The 18,167-nt window shown below is 38.0% G+C and overlaps 1 protein-coding gene across 3 annotated transcripts in view; it reads right to left on the minus strand.

The window, feature by feature from the left end:
* The window catches only part of IGF2BP3 (insulin like growth factor 2 mRNA binding protein 3), a 115,296-nt gene that overhangs the window by 95,026 nt on the left and 2,103 nt on the right, over positions 1-18,167 (minus strand). For all 3 annotated transcript variants that reach the window (XM_020781090.3, XM_078377191.1, XM_020781099.3), the window contains exon 2: positions 17,475-17,535. In XM_020781090.3, coding sequence (XP_020636749.1) covers positions 17,475-17,535 — 61 coding nt within the window. The remainder of the gene's footprint in view (positions 1-17,474; positions 17,536-18,167) is intronic.

Genomic DNA, 18,167 nt, shown 5'->3' on the forward strand with positions numbered 1-18,167 from the left:
CAACATGCTACTGAGGAAAAGTGGAGGACAAGAAGCTCCAGAACTAATGAAGTGGTAGGGCCAAAGCCCAAAGGACGTTCAGCTGCAGACGCGCCTGGAAGTGAAAGGAAAGTCCGATGCTGCAAAGAAAAATACTGCTTATGAACCTGGAATTTAAGATCTATGAACCTTGGCAAGCTTGATGTGGTCAAACAGGAGATGGCAAGAATAAACATTGACATCATGGGCACCAGTGAACTAAAATGGACGGGAATAGACGAATTCAATTCAGACTATTATCATATCTACTACTGTGGGCAAGAATCCCGTAGAAGAAATGGAGTAGTCCTCATAATAAACAAAAGAGTGGGAAAAGCTGTACTGGGATACAAGCTCAAAAATGGAAGACCCTTCAACATCACAGTAATCCAAGTTTATGCACCAACCACCGATGCTGAAGAGGTTGAAACTGACCGATTCTATGAAGACTCACAACACCTTCTAGAACTGACACCAAAGAAAGATGTTCTTCTCATTCTAAGGGATTGGAATGCTAAAGTAGGGAGTCAAGAGATAAAAGCAACAACAGGTAAGTTTGGCCTTGGAGTTCAAAACGAAGCAGGGCAAAGACTATTAAAGTTTTGTCAAGAGAACAAGCTGGTCATCACAAAGACTCTTTTCCAACAACACAAGAGATGACTCTACACACAGACATCACCAGATGGGCAATACCGAAATCAGATAGATTATGTTCTTTGCAGCCAAAGATGGAGAAGCTCTATACAGTCAGAAAAAACAAGACCTGGAGCTGATTGTGGCTCTGATCATCAGCTTCTTAAAGCAAAATTCAAACTTAAACTGAAGTAGGAAAAACCACTGGGCTAGTCAGGTATAATCTAAACCACATCCCTTATGAATGCACAGTGGAAGTGAAGAACAGATTTAAGGAACTCGATTTGGTGGACAGACTGCCTGAAGAACTATGGATGGAGGCTCAAAAAACTGTACAAGAGGCAGCAACAAAAAGCATCCCAAAGAAAAGGAAATGCAAGAAAGCAAAGTGGCTGTCCAGCGAGGTCTTACATATAGCAGAGAAGGGAAACAAAATGCAAGGGAGATAGGGAAAGTTACAGAAAATGGAATGCAGACTTCCAAAGAATAGCAAGGAAAGACAAGAGGGCCTTCTTAAATGAACAATGCAAAGAAACAGAGGAAAATAATAGAAAGGGAAAAAACAGAGATCTGGTCAAGAAAATCGGAGATATGAAAGGAACATTTTGTGCAAAGATGGACATGATAAAGGACAAAAACGGTAGGGACCTCACAGAAGCAGAAGACATCAAGAATAGGTGGCAAGAATACACAGAGGAATTATACCAGAAAGATCTGGATGTCACAGACAACCCAGACAATGTAGTTGCTGACCTTGAGCCAGACATCCTGGAGAATGAAGTCAAAAGGGCCTTAGAAAGCATGGCTAACAACAAGGCCAGTGGAGGTGATTCCATTCCAGTTGAACTATTTAAAATCTTAAAAGATGATGTTGTTAAGGTGCTACACTCAATATGCCAGTGAGTTTGGAAAACTCAACAGTGGCCAGAGGATTGGAAAAGATCGGTCTACATCCCAACCCCAAAGAAGGGCATTGCCAAAGAATTCTCCAACTACCATACAATTGCACCCATTTCACACGCTAGCAAGATTATGCTCAAAATCCTACAAGGTAGGCTTCAGCAGTATGTGGACCAAGAATTCCCAGAAGTACAAGCTGGATTTCGAAGGGGCAGAGGAACTAGAGACCAAACTGCTGATATTCGCTGGATTATGGAGAAAGCCAGAGAGTTCCAGAAAAACATCTACTTCTGCTTCATTGATTATGCAAAAGCCTTTGACTGTGTGGATCACAGCAAACTATGGCAAGTCCTTAAAGAAATGGGAGTTCCCGATCACCCTATCTATATCCTGAGAAATCTAAATGTGGGACAGGAAGCAACAGTTAGAACTGGATATGGATTGGTCCAAAATTGGGAAAGGAGTACGACAAGGCTGTATATTGTCCCCCTGCTTATTTAACGTATATGCAGAATACATCATGCCAAAGGCTGGACTGGAGGAATCCCAAGCCAGAATTAAGATGGCCAGAAGAAATATCAACAACCTCAGATATACAGAGGATACCACTCTGATGGCAGAAAGTGAGGAGGAATTAAAGAAACTCTTAATGAGGGTGAAAGAGAAGAGTGCAAAAAATGGTCTGAATCTCAACATCAAAAAAACTAAGATCATGGCCACTAGTCCCATCACCTCCTGGGAAATAGAAGGGGAAGATATGGAGGCAGTGACAGATTTTACATTCTTGGGCTTCATGATCACTGCAGATGGTGACAGCAGCCACAAAATTAAAAGACGCCTGCTTCTTGGGAGGAAAGTGATGACAAGCCTAGACAGCATCTTAAAAAGCAGAGACATCACCTTGCCGACAAAGGTCCACATAGTCAAAGTTATGGTTTTTCCAGCAGTGATGTATGGAAGTGAGAACTGAACCATAAAGAAGGCTGACCACTGAAGAATTGGATGCAGAGTTATGATGCTGGAGGAGGCTCCTGAGAGTCCCCTGGACTGCAAGGAGAACAAACCTATCCATTCTGAAGGAAATCAACCCTGAGTGCTCACTGGAAGGACAGATCCTAAAGCTGAGGCTCCAATACTTTGGCCATCTCATGAGAAGAGCCCTGGAAGGACAATGATGTCGGGAAAGTGTGAGGGCAAGAGGAGAAGGGGACAACAGAGGATGAGATGATTTGACAGTGTCATCGAAGCTACCAACATGAATTTGACCCAGCTCCAGGAGGCAGTAGAAGACAGGAGGGCCTGGCGTGCTTTGGTCCATGGGGCCATGAAGAGTCGGATACGACTTAACGACTAAACAACAATAAAAAGCTGAGATAGCTGAGGAGAGAACAAAACGGCACATACCTTGCCTCTGTAAACAGGCTTCCTTCAGCCATGAGGCTTAGTTTCCTACAGTCGGGAGAGGAGACTTAGCTTCTTCCAGTCATGAGCCTAATGGAATTTATGTCAGTTGATCCCAAACAAACCAATTGGAACACACCTCTTTGGAGGTGGAGCCTATAGGCTGAAGATTCAAGAGAGACAAAAATGTCCAATGTTCTGAGCCCAGAGGCTGAATCCTCAAAGTTAATTTTTGGGTTAGAAAATTGGGGGAGGGTTGTCTTATAAACGGGGTGTATGTGTGTCATAAACAGAAAAATACGGTACTTTTTATCTCCATATATTGCTGCCCAAGGTATGAATCTTGGGAGATTTTGATAGTATTTTCTAGATTTTTCAATCAGTGTTTTGGGGGTAGAAAATATTCAGGAGTGGTTTACCACTTCCATTTTATGCACATTGTCCCTATCAGGGAATGATCCTCTGCCTTTGTCATCGTCCACTACTACTGAGAGCCAGTATGGTGTAGCAGATACAGCGATGGACTGCACTCAGGAGAGTGAGGTTCAAATCTTCACTCAACTCATGGAAACTCAATTGAGGGTAGCGCTGGCAAAACAACTCCTTACATGTCTCATGTACCTTGAGAAAACCCTATTAAGGTTGCTTTAAGCTGGATGCAAATTGACAGCACATAACACACACACCAAGGGCTGGTAAATATATCAGATAAGGGCACATTTAATTTTTCGTCAATCTATATGTAGAACATATCATACAAAAGGCTGGATTAGATTTAGTTGAGGGGAAAATGAACAACGGTGGAAGAAATGCTGTAGTTCAAGATGTGCAGCTGATACCATACTATTAACTGAACACTGTATAGCAATTACTTGAAACAACTACTCAGAAAGGTTAAAGAAAAAAGGCAGAAGCAGGACTGAAGTTGAATATTAAAGGAAAAATCATGACTATGGAAAAATTACATTACTTTAATGCTGATAAAGAAACTGAAATTATCAAACATCTATATGCTGGTTCAATGATAAATCAAAATGTAGACCAAGTAAATCAAAGGACTGAGTGTCAAAAGTCCAACTATGAAGGAACTAGAAGAGATTCTTAAGGATAAGGACATGTCATTGAAAGCCAAGGCCAAAATCACTAATATTTCAGTATTGCCAACCACAAGATGCAGATGTAGACAGGACAAGGATTAAAGCTGACAGGAAAAACTCCTAAATGTAGTGCTGAGAGCTTTATAGATATCATGGACCCTCAGACTAAGAAGCGAGTCTGCAATCACATTTATTCCGAACTCTCACTAGAAACTTTAAGCTACTAAACCAAGGCTATCTTATTCTGAACATAGCATAAGAAGACAATTCTTGCCGGAAAAGATAATTTTAGGAAACATGGAGGAAACAATGAAAGAAGATTCAAGACTAATGTATTGCCTCAACAAAGGAAACTACTACTTTGAGTCTGCAAGTCATGACCAGAGCTGTTTAGGATAGGGCTTCGGGTTATCAGAGTTGATTTGACAGCTCTTTAACAACAGCATCTTCTAGACTGAGAGGAAGAATGAGTAATTGGGTAGTTAGAAAGATTAATTTAAATGATCTATAGAGATACCTACATAAAATTTAGACCCCAATCCAAGAAGTGTTGGATCCTACTAACAAAACTTTTCTTTTAAAGTTATGAATACATTGACTCATATTACAAAATTAGAAAACTTACATCTGTATTCCATAATGAGATATGTGAGGTATCACATTCTCAAGTACTGTATAATCACACAGAACTTTTAAAAACAAAACAAAAAGGATTTTAATGGTAAAAAAAAATTAAAAATCTGATTTAAATTTCTTAAATTCAATGTTTGCTTTTTAAAAATGTATTAATTTCTATTGCATTGTTGCTTAATATGCTGGCTGGTATATCAGAAGTGGTTATTTAATTTTACTTCCCAAGAAGTACACAAACAGACGCTAAAGAGGAAAAGTACAGATAACTGGCTTAACTGAGACCTTGTACACATATATGTAGCTGGTTTCAGTAGAACTGTGAGGTGATAAACTGGTGTTCACATTTCAAATAGCACAAGCAATTTTTTTATTGCTCGCCTGTGTTCCAAGTTTCCTGGAAGTGAGAAAAACAAAAACAAAACTAGCCAGAAGGGAAAGTACTGCCTGGTTGTCTCACAGCTATCCCCACTGGCACATGTTTTCTGACTGCTTATTGCTTGTTTTTTCCTAACTTATAGAGTGCATTTTGCCATTCCAGGTTCTTTTATTTTCAAGATCTACGCATGCAACACAATCTGAGCCTACCTGAACTTGAGCCAGTAGTGCCTTCAAAACCCACAGGAAGACAATTTATCTGATATTACAGAAGGTACATTCCGCCAACAAGAACTCAGATTACAGATTTGTCTCTCAACAAAACACAAATAATGTTTAAAGCTTCCTAATAATTCTTACTCATGGTATACATCATGGGAAAACAGCCAAACTGAGCTAGATGTAATGAAAAAGTATTTATTGAAGAGGTTTTGCTCTCGCATAGCTCTAAGAGAAAGCACAACTTATGTAAACTTATTTATGGGATAGTTACATGATACTCATGGCAGCTTCCAAGCAAGAGTCTGTTGTGATGGAAACAATGCTCATCTCTCCCACAACCCTTCCTTCTCTCCTCCTCCTTTGGCACAGCCTTGACAATATCCATTTCTGATTTGTATTAACTATAGTTTAGCATGCCATCCAAACCTTAATCTAAGACCTATGAAGGATAGCTTCCTGAAAGAAGCTCGCTTCATATATGTTTTGCTGCATTCAGCCAGAAATGCAAATTGCAGTTAAGACAAAACAGAAGTGAAAACTTTTAAGACCTGTCCTTTTGGCTATGCTTGAGGAGTGACATATGCAATCCCAAGAATAAGTGAGGAAAGACTTATTCCCATCACAGTGAAGCAACATGACAGCCGCATGTGGTAGCAGTGTGAAAAACAATATACTCAATCTGTGCTACAGTTTTCCCATTATTCTTAAACAGAAATGCTTCTGAACAGTGATTTTATAGTTCATGAAGCAAGATAAGTATACTGCATTTAAGTCAAAAATAATGGCTTAAACAATGCATTTCAGTACATTCTTTGTAACAAGTAATTTTTTCCAGATTCACCTGATGTCAAGATAGTTAAATGAATGGATCTTCAGATTTCCATCCTTACAGGGTTATCCCTTCTAGCTTTCTATAGTTAAGGGGTTGTATTGTAAGAAATAATTTAGAAGTTTCACTCTGGAAAATGCAGAAAAAGCCTGGTACTTCTGCATGATGTACTTTCATATGATTTCAGTAAGGAAAATGTCTAGATAATCTATTTTTTTACTGTTTCTTTCCTACTTTAGGTTGACTTTTTTCTTGCCCTGATTTACTAAATAGCTGCTCTACATTTTTTAATGAAGGACTATCACCACAGAATAGTCATAATATGTTATTCTGATCTCTTCCTGTCCTGCACAAATTTCTTGTGTTAAAGAAAAAGGAATAAAGTATGTTTTATCTGAACAAAGTGGAAAACAAATTTTAAAGAATCATGATTAAAAGCATTCACTAAATAATACAATGACCTTTAAGGAGATATGACATACCATTCTAATTAGCTATAAATGTACAATTGTTATACCTAGACAACACTCACATGGATCTTCTTTGTAATGTTCCACTAACCCCAGAATTGTTTTTACTGAGCATTATACCAGATAATATAGATAAGACAAAGAACTATCTAGTTATATATATAGTCACTGCAGCCAGAATTCTTTAAGCTAAGAACTGGAAGAAATCAGAGATATTGAAACAAGAGGAACTCATTGAGAAGATATGGGAAGCAGCAGAAATGGATATTCTATCAGAAGTGTTGGAAGACTGTCCAATACAAAAGGCAACTGAACGATGGGATTTATTATATAAATGACTTGAGTCACCAGATAGTGCTTGAATAACATAGAATTAAACTAAGATGTAACTGTAAGTTGAAACCTGGAGGGCAATCAAATTGTAGAAAGGTGAAAAGTGGACTTGATATCGCAACATGAACAAACAGACTGGATGACAGTACATTTTGTGTTCTCCTTCCCCCTCTTTCCCCCCATATCCCCCTCTGCCTTTTGTACTCCTTACCTTATCCCTAGTTTTTAAAAATAAAAAATACATTAAAAAAGGAAAGAACACTCACATGGATCTTCTGGTTTGCTTCAGGACTGAAGAGTTCTCCTAAAAATGAAGAACACTTCTCTGTTTCAAAATTAACCTAAGATTTAGCACCTCCATCTCAGATTCATCACAATAGGAAGCTAAACAAATCTACGCTACTGAAACAACTCATTCAATAAGTAAAAATATTTAACAGGAAAAAAATTATTGTGCCTGTGGCTTGTCATGTTTATTACTATCAGCTACATATACAGACCAACAACTCCAAGACCCACTGCTATGGAAAACTACTGTTATTTTCCAAGAGGAAAACCCTTTGATTTAAAGGAAAACTGTATATTGAAGATGCACCCCAAAAAGCAAAGAAATTCAGACTAAAAACCAGTCCTTCTCACAAAAACATGGGCAGATGGACACACCCTTTTTTACATTAACTCTCACTGCAAGAGCACAAATACAACATCATCCTACTAGCCACTCCATTCCTTATGTGTATCATTAGTAGTGTAAAAAAGTAATGTAATAAATGCAACACAAATTCTCACAATGCCAGCATCCAAAGTTTACAGCATAACCCTATTCATAATTACAAAAACCAGTATCCTACTTCTTCTGATTAGACAGTCCCACTATTGCAGTAACACAGAATTATACTACTTACATAAATATTGCCTTTGCACAAGGAGTGATCTCCATAAAGAAAACCCACCCCCTGCTTAGCAGCAGCAAAACATGCACAAGCAGAATGATCCCACATTCAGTACACTGATGAACTCAATATAACACTGGCTATTATCTCTATCAATCAAATCTCACTGATGTATATTTGGAGAAAGAAAGTCTCACTGTGTTTCTGCACTTTAATAATAATAATTATGCACTATACAAAACCAGTGGTGCCTCGCTTGACGAGGATAATCCGGTCCAGCTAAATCGCTGTAAAGCAAAATCCTCGTCAAGCGAAATAAAAAAGCCCACTGAAATGCATTGAAAACCGGTTCAATGTGTTCCAATGGGCTAAATAACTCAGCGTTCAGCGAAGATCCTCCATAGGGCAGCCATTTTTGGGTGCCTGTAAAGCGAAAAATCTGTCCTAAAGCACAGCGGGGAGCCATTTCACACAGCAGGTGGCCATTTTGAAACCCGACAATCAGCTGTTTCGATCATCGTAATGCGAAGAATCGGTTCCCGAAGCAGGGAACCAATCATTGGGAAGCGAAAAACCCTTTGAAACATTGTTTTGCGATCGCAAAAGTGATCGCAAAAACCTCATCGTCAAGCGGATTCGTCATTTAACAAGGTAATCGTTAAGCGAGGCACCACTGAACTTAGAGATCATCACTTGTGTTTACTTGGAGTGGATGTTAAGGTGCAAAAAGGGTGTATCAGTGTACCTATATACACAGTGTGCCAGATATATACATCTGGGGGGGCGGGGAGGAGATAATTTCTGAAGAGAATTTCTTTGCTTTGGAGGAGAGATATAGCGAGCTATATATAACCATAGCCTTCCACTTAAGCTTAAGGTTTCTGTTCTAGGAATTTCTCTTCTTTTGGAACCCCAAGAACATAGTCATAAAGGTTTGAAAAATAAAGTTTGTCATTACTGAACAATTTTAAAAAATCTACTTAAGAATAAAAGAATCAAAAGAGTAATAACACCTCAATCAATCTTCTCTCAATCAGTTTAGGTTGCTGGATTTCTAAGGAAACCATGCCCACTAGACATTGAATAAAAGAAGTGCTACTTAAGCTAGTCTCTTAATGAGGGGCTTCCTGCATCTATAAAATGTTAATCAAAAATTAACACTTCATGACCCCTCATAAGACACTTGTATACTCTTCAGAGCTCCCCTTCCTTGAAACATTCTAGGCTCAGATGTGATCCACCAAAAAGCTTTAACCATTGATAGGGTAAGCAGGAGGAAATTTCACTGCAAAATTGCTACTTTGGTAAAAGACACAAGTAGAGAACTCAAACTTTGACAAGGTGGCAGGACTAAATGGTAGAACTGCATCAGCAATTAATAAGAGTGATGAGAAAAACTTTCTGAAAAGAAAAGAAAACGAACTGTCTCTACATATGTTTCTATAGGGGAAATAACACGAAAACCAGTCATTGCGAATTGTAATTTAAGAGTTGCTAGAACCATACACCACTTAAGAAACAGGGTACCTGTGTACACACGCTCAGCCCAAGGTTTTTTCCTATCAACAAGAGTAATACCACAGCTCTTCCATCAAGAATTCATCTTATTACATCACCCATCCCCTATGGTCAATCTGGGGTGTAGAAGCCTCTCTCATTTTTAGCATTTAACTCTAAATCAGAAATACTTGCCAATCTACTGAAAACCATTTATTTTACACCAGCTCCTACCATACATAACAAACTAGTACAGACTTTTGAAATTGCTCTAGTAGAAGTGTCTATACTAGTTTGTTATGTATAGAAACTGTTATTCATATATGTGTGTGTGTGCGTATATGCATTCAGAGGACTAGCATATTCACAGCAGTCAATGCATGTTACAGCAAATTGGCTGTAATAAATACATATAAAGTAAATACCTGATTTAGTCAATTTGCAGTAACTGCTATGAAGATATCTTGTAGTGCTGTATGTTGCAGTCCCTCATTCTAAATGATCTTTCCTTTGTGGTTTGCGAAGAGCTGATGAGCTGGAATTTCCATCTCACAGATGAGAATTGCATAGGTATCTTTGGGTCCATCAGCTTCAACTATTCTAAGTGAAACTATGAAAATAAATATGGGCTATCTTGAAGCCCATAGTATCTTCAGAAGTCACATTCAACAAGCATCAGTTTTACTTTACAGTCTGATTTGAGCCCAGTACAGTTCAATAGTTTTTGAAATAGCTGGATAAACACTGGAAAATAATTTCAAACTCAACTAACCTTGATAAATTATAATATCCTGTAGGTTGCTATTTTCTTAAGAACACAGACTTCCATATTTAAAAAACTGTGTACAAAAAAATGCAGAGATCTGGATTTCTGACAGACCAACAAGACATCCATGCTGGAAAAGAGGAGTTTCCAATCTGCAGCATTTTTCAAATTACCATGAGGTGCTCATAAGAGAATTTGATGGCGATACTTACACCCTCTCCATACAACATGACACCTCACTGCCTGTTAATTTAAGCCTTGAACATGGAGATTTCAAGGTGTTTTTTTTCCTGTCATGTCACCTGTGTAATTTTATTTAAACTTTCATCTTACCACAACACACGAGGCCTTCCATCAACTGAGACTGTGAGGCAGAAGAGAACTTGCTGTCCTCCAACCTCAGGCTTAAGGAAGAAGTGGCTTCCACCATATGTGAGTTGTCATTTCACAACAGTCCTTCACTCAGCAAGGGTAATCCCACCTTGCACGTTAACCAAGACGAAGGGGAAATGTCTCCAAGAAACATCCATCTCCAAAAGCCATCTTTCAAAAGAATCTCTGAAACTGTGGCAGCAATAGTGCCTCCTAAGTGGGTGGCCTTGGGAGACACATACCAAGTGATGCTTCCCTTAAAGGCAAGACTCGACAGCTAGGCTGCCAAAGGACAATGAGCTCTGCCTTTCAGTAGCTATGACACTGCGGGTTTTCGGATACCTCAGAATCAGCAGATTAAAATGGTTTGCTGTGCACATTCCAGAGATTCCCCCCCCCCCCCGTGATGCCTCTGAAGACAAGCTGAAGAGGGGCAAACTCACACACTTCAGCCCCCAAATGTTTCTAATGGAAGATGGCAGTAGTTACTGCACTCCTCCCTTTGTTCAATCAGCAGAGGGGCAGATAAAGTGATAGCTGCCCGAAGGAACTGGGAGAATGGAATTGTACCTTTGTCTTGTCCATCTCCTGGATAGTAACATTCTGTCACAGAACCCATTTTTGTACTTGCTATTTTCAAATTCTTGTCTAGGAATTGTTAACACAATTTGTAGTTCAATCATCATGACACCTGTAATTTTACTGAGTTTTTTCCCTTGTCCTAAAATCTGTTTTCTAGGTAATCATTAGCACCTTAGGAACTTTTCTCATCAAGCTATTTAGTTAACAATATTGTCTTCCATTACAGCTTTTGTATTCTTGCAAAGTTACATTGGATTGTTGTGTTTCAGACTGAATTGTTTGATTACACATACTGCTTTTGAGCTGTATTGCAAATTTTAGTAAATATATTAACAGACTAAAAATTATACAAATTACAGTAAATATATTAACAAATTGTTAATATAATAAATATATTAATAAAAACTGGGTACAAGAAATGGGGTTCTGCCCCTTTGCTAAAAGGGTTCGCAGGAATATTAACGCAAAGTTGGTGAACAGCCATAGAATGCTCATATATTCTCTATCTAAGCATACATACGAGTACGCACATAGAAAAATCTATCTTAGTCTTTCTGTCCTTTGACTGTATAAATGAGAGGAATCAAAGAATCCTAAGAGCAGGTGCCTTGCAGCTACTCATGCAACAATGCCACCCTTCATATCTTGCTATTTTAAAACAAAGCAGAGCAAAACATTGGTAACTATCCTTTAAATGATAAGTTACAAGATCAGTTAGTGTTGAACAATTTCACATTTTAGTTCTTTCAACAATGATCAAGTGAGCTTGTCCTGAAAGGAAACTCATTCCACTTCATATTACTTAGCAAAAGCACTCAGACATATATTAGGATGAAATAACAGTTGAAAACCAAATGAAAGCTAAGATTTCTCCTGAAAAAGCCACTCAATGAGTCTTGGGAGGGCTCAGATCAATCTCACCAGACCCACCCATCCATCCATCCACCCAAGCAGTCATTTTGCATCCAGGCCTGACTAGCCATGTTCTGGAATATTCCTGCTTTTTCTTTTAGACAACTGCACAGAGTATTCATTATATTTAGGACTGAGTGTATTTGGGAACGTGGGACAGGTGATAGACTGTCTTTTGCAGGCTTTGACTGAATAGCTCAAAGTAGCGCTGAGGTCTATCTTTCTTCCTTGCCTCACTATTTTCTATACTCCTTCATTTTTTAAGACTTTATCCTGGCCTTTATTTACAGAACCACTTTCTTCTCACTGTGGGTGTTTGTGTTTGTTTCAGAAGGGATGAGCACCAAATGTGCAACACTCTGATTTGGGCTAGCCAGTGAGTAAGTATACTTGGACAAGCTACGTTACTGACTGGGGACATCTGTTAACCTACAACATGTTTGTCCTGAGCATAGCTCCTGGCATTGGGTAGAACAACACTTATAGGAGTCTTCCCTACCAAAGGTCCATAATATTTTCAAAGTTGATGGCATTGTATAATGCCTTCCCCCCCCCCATCAGTCCTTTATTTTCCAAATTTTCAAGCTTCCCACGCCAGTGTGGAAACATATATTTGCAGAAAGCCAACAACAAATTGGTCCAGGTCATCTCCAGATCAGCTTGGGGTTACTCTGTTCCAAGTTGTAAGGCAACTATTTGGATACAAAATGGTTATTTGCACACTCCCAGTAATTATATACAATAGCAAGGTTGGCTCAGTTACAGTAATTTCACTTCTTAAAGGGGGCTACCGATGGGTGACAACCATTCCTTGAAGTTTCTCCTCCAATCATACTATCTAAGTTGTCCATCTTGAAGCTTCTCATGGACATATACAGCTGGAGCTGACTTTTCAATACAATGTACTTTATATTCTATTTTGAAAGGATTTTTTGTTGTTGAAATAATACAGGGAACTTCAAAAAAGGTCTATTTACATATTATTTCTACTCATGTTTTACATGAGCTTCAATTAAACATTACTTTACTGTGGCAAAAGTTTGACAAAAGTATCATGTCCAGACTATATAGCTTTGAGAAACGCTGCACCTTTTCAGGTCTGTAATAAACAGGGGGTTAGTTTATAACAGGAAGGTGATATAACATGAAGGGTGAGAAGCAACTATTTGGACGCCACATGGAGGACTCAGAGAGGTAGACTGTGCACAAAATGCTTTTACACTACCCTCTCCAGCATAACTAGAATATGTTCCTAAGCTGTTTCTCCTGCAGTTGAACTTCCATGAGGCTCTCCTTTTTCTTTCTTATCTGTGCACTTGTGGGCCAATTACACATCATGAGGGCTAAACAGTTTGACTTGTTTAGTGTCAAGAAACCAAGGTTCCATACTGTACAGTAAGCACAGCAGATATACAATTTCAATTACAACATAGTTCATATACAGGCAACACGCTGACCATGGAGACCATCCATGTGTCCTTTCCAGTTTAATTGGCTCAGCATTTGTTCATACAGAATTTAAGGGTGCTGGGCTGTGTAGAGTGCAAGTAGGGGGTGATGCTTAGTGATGTCTTCCTGCAGGTCTTTTTCATCAAAATGCTGGCTTAACAAAGCCTGCAAAACATCTGCTGTGGAGTGTGATTTAAATGGGGAAGCTGACAAGCAGAACATAATCTCTGCCTGCCCTTTTCTCCACCGAAATTGTCCATCCTCATCACTCAGCTTACTGCCAATGGGGCTCAGTGGCAAGGCATAGTGACACCCCAAGATCCAGCAATGGGAATTTATAATTTCTTCATCCTTATATAGAAATGCGGTAGGGGTGTCTGTATTTGTTTCAGTGTGCAAGCAGTGCCAACAACCCCCATCCCTGTGGCATACATTTGCTGCTTAACATTTCCCACCATATGTGACAAAAATGGTGCCTACCCAGATGTAGCCTATGACATATACTGTGACTAAGTACTCGCTGTTCAGTTTCAGAAAACTAAACCATCACTTTCATGTGCTTTTCATCAAAATCCAAAGAAAAATGGAAACAAAAACCAAAGATGGATTAGCACCTAACCTTTATGATGGAATAGCACTACTTTAGGTAAATAAACCAGTAATACATAAATTGCAAGGATTAAAGAATCATCAAGAACTGACTCAATAGCAGCCCCCAGCTATCTATCCAGTATTAGGCCTTCACCCATCCCCCTACCAAATCCATCACATAACAAATGATAAGGCAATTTGAATAATCAGTCTGCAATATGGATATTGTCCCACAAGGTAACAGCTGTTTTTGCAGCAAAGGAGTATTCCAAAGGGGTGGCACACAGTATTTCCAATACACATATACTATCTTGTTCTGTACATTTTTCCAATTTGTGGGAATGATCACAGCTAAAAATACTCTACATTCTTTCAAAACATGTGACACACAGCCAGCATTGTTACAATGCCATTTCCAAGTTCTGAATGAAGGGGCCCATGTTTCCTTACTCTATCTAGAAGTTCTCTATGATCCATGAGGTTATTGATGCAAAAAACACATTCCTTTTCTACTCCCTTGAGGCTTCAATAGTAAGTCAGAAAAGAGCTTCCAGCTAGAGCCATTGTACAAACAATCTACAGTATTCCTCTCCATTCCCTCCTCAACACTATTTTAATCTCGTGCTTGGAACATCTAAACTCTTCCCTTTACCCCATCCAGTCACAATACAGTCCACTGACCTGTCCCAATACTTCAGTGACCCTTCTACAGCACTGCAGTCCACAACTGCCTTTCATAGAAGATATAAAATTTGTTTTTGCATGTGTGGGTGTGTCCTCTTTTGATGTTAAACTTCAAAACTGCTAGAATGCTGTAACTGCTGGGCCTTATAACTCCCTTTAAATAACAAACCAAGATAACCTGACAGCACAGCTTTCAATTTTAATTTAGCTTTAGTAGAGTTCCTGACACCATTATGTGAGGAGGATATAGATTAACAATACACCAGTGTGTTCCTAGTGCATGGTCCCATTGAAGTGAGTGAAAAATATCTACAGCCACCCAATGTAAACAAGAAATAGAACCATCACTAAATGGATGAGAACTTTTACATCAGCAGAACTCAACTGATGCACTTTTAAACATTATTTTGAAGATTTTTTAAAAGAAAAAGGATGAACATTTTAATAAACATACAGTGTTTCCCGAAAATAAGACAGGGTCTTATATTAATTTTTGTTCTAAAAACACAGTAGGGCTTATTTCTGGGGGATGTTTAATTTTTTTCCATGTACAATAATCTACATTTATTCAAATTCAGTCATGTTATCTTCTGGTTGCTGCACAATGGTCGTGGGTGGGGTTTCACTTAACAAGGGCTTATTTTTGGGGTAGGGCTTATATTACGAGTACCCTGAAAAATACTAGGGCTTATTTTCAGGCTAGGTCTTATTTTCGGGAAAACAGGGTAGTTTACTGAATGTTGACATTTTCTTCAATAAGTCTGTTAAATTAATTTGTCCAAGAAGTTTTGACACATTCCTGAGTGAAGCATTTATTCTACCAAGCCAGTCTCAAAGCAGAATAACTGTATACTGTTTTTAATTCCCTTTAAAAAGGGGAAGATGATGCAAAGAGAGTACAGTAACACAGAATTCCAAAAGTGACTAGATACATATTTTGATCTATACTTATTATCTCGATGTTTTTATATAGATAGCCAATTGTGTTTTCATGTAAATAAATGTTGGACTTTTAAAAAAATACAGTAATTCATTAGTAGGTAAAGCAGGCCAGTTCCTTACTACAGAAAGTTAGTTCCTTATTTACATAAAGAACTGTATGCTTTTAAGAAGCTGATCATAAATGCATCATATAAAGCTATTACTTTTAGCTCCAATGTATGATACACTAGAAATCATACATTAAACTCTCACTGAGTTTAATGGCACTTATTTCCACGTATGCATAGGACTGCACACAACATTTTAGGTTAGTTTTCATAACAGATTCTGAAATTAATAAAATATATAAATGTTGAATTCTACTAAGAATGTACCTCTGGGTCATCACCAGAAATCTAGTGACAAATTTTAGAACAATATTCAACAGTAAATTGTTTCCATGAACAGCAGCAACATAAGAAAATGCCTTTAAATATATTTTCCTTGTTGTTTTTTAAGTAGATGCTTGTTGTACCATTGCTTCAGATTATATTTTTAAGAGTAAAGCAATGAAATACATAACAGCAAAGGTGAGAATTCACTAGAGTGCTGTAACATTTGAAGTTTATATATTTTCACCATTTGTCAACAAAAGCAGGGCAAAATAATACAAAAATCACCATAACAGTTTTTAATGGAATACATTATGCTTCCCCAGCCTTAACAAAGTTAATTTGACATTTACAATTACAAGTGCTATTAGACTAGGTTGTATATTTGAAGACACTTTAAAAATTGCTGTGATATATGTAACAACTGGTTATTAATATTTCATGACCCTTTAAACAAACAAATATGCAATAGATGTTACCAGTCAAGAAAGTGATATGTCATACAACATTCATGCTTGCAAACCAAACATGAAAGCAAAATATTACTAAACAAACTATAATAAACAAGTGAATATAATGTGCCACAAATACGTCAAGTGATCTTAATGGCAGTATTCCCCTACTTAAGTTCCTTAATGACATTTCCAAATGAAGTGTTCATACAATGTTTACTAAGTCTTGTATATCTTAATTTCACAAATCAAACAACAACAATCCCAAACATCAGTGAGGTCTCAAACTATTTGTCTTTTTAGGACAGGTGATTCCATATGGGCAGTATTCATACTTAGACATGCAACAAAGAGAGTTTAAAAGCAAGCACGTGTTAGATTTGTGTTCTAAAGACAACTGAGGTTACTTCATAATCTAGCCTTTTAAGAAATAAAGGTAAGTTCAACTACTCCAAGCAACTCTGATTACTCTGATACACCAACCTAAGCACTGTTTCTACTTGTGAGGCCTATAAAAGCAATACTGCTAGGCCTGAAGGATTCACTTTACAAAGTAAACAAAATTTAACAATGCATAAACTGTATCTTTAAAAAAAGTTAGCATCCAGTTAGGAGTATATGCTGATAAAGAAATATCTCAGATTAGTTAAATAAAACTACCTCCACAGAACAATAAGCCATACTCTATTGAACTTCACATAACGAAACATCCAAAATAAAAAACTAATGTGCAAAATTTTTGTAGCCTATATTACTTCTCAGTACACTCATTCTTCACATCCAGCTTTTAAAAAACTATCATGAAATTTAAAAACAATTTAAATTTAGCCTTATCTTCTAATAGGTCAACTTTCTGTACTGACACAACTACCTACCAAAACTCCTTACAAGAACAATATTACTTTGGTATCACAAAACAGTGGGTGGGTTTTCATAGAGGATCATATGTAACCATCAGGCTGTCTTACTTCCTAATCCCTCTCTGAATAATTTTTTTTTTTTTTTTTGCAATCCAAAGAGAAAAATATAAACAGAGAAAGAAAATAGTTTACCTTTGTCTTTTGGGAACTGAATGTTCAACTTCTATGAGTTTACCATGCAGTTCAACTTTACCTGCGAACAGCAATACAACTGATTTTAGAATGAATTATTGTGCTCTTCTTCTCCCACTACTGTACTTCTAAGGCCCATCCTGAACTGAATATGTGGTGATGAAAAAATGTACAGGACACACAACTGCAAGATGTTGATTTGTCCATGGAAAGCTGCACAGAACCAATAAAAAGGTAATGCAAATGACAATCACAAGTCAGGAACTTCACTTTCAAACGGGTCAGTTGTGAGATAAATGCTTGACAAGAAATTGGGAGTGTTTTTTTTTTTTTCTAAAGGAGGAGGTGTGGTTATTCTGACCTTTGCTTTCTTTCCAAGTGATTTGTAAAAACATTAACTGCACAAGAACACATATGCAGGCCTCTAAGAACTTGTGTGAGGGGTGTAACAGGAACTGCTGGTTTGAGTGGAAAACGTGTGTTCCCCACGCGTTTTTTCCTGGAAATGCACCTCTTTTAAGCTTGCCTACCCCTACCCGCTGGGCCCAAGTCCTCTCCTCCTCCCATGTCAGCTCTGAGGTGGAGAGCAAGCTCCTGACCCAAACGAGAGCATTCATCCTAACAAGCCTCCCCCATTCAGCCCGCCAAGTTGCCTTTCGCGCGCACACAAAAAACAAACAGGATGTGGAAGCA

This window comes from Pogona vitticeps, chromosome 6, assembly GCF_051106095.1.
Source record: "Pogona vitticeps strain Pit_001003342236 chromosome 6, PviZW2.1, whole genome shotgun sequence".
In the NCBI taxonomy this organism is placed as follows: domain Eukaryota; kingdom Metazoa; phylum Chordata; class Lepidosauria; order Squamata; family Agamidae; genus Pogona; species Pogona vitticeps.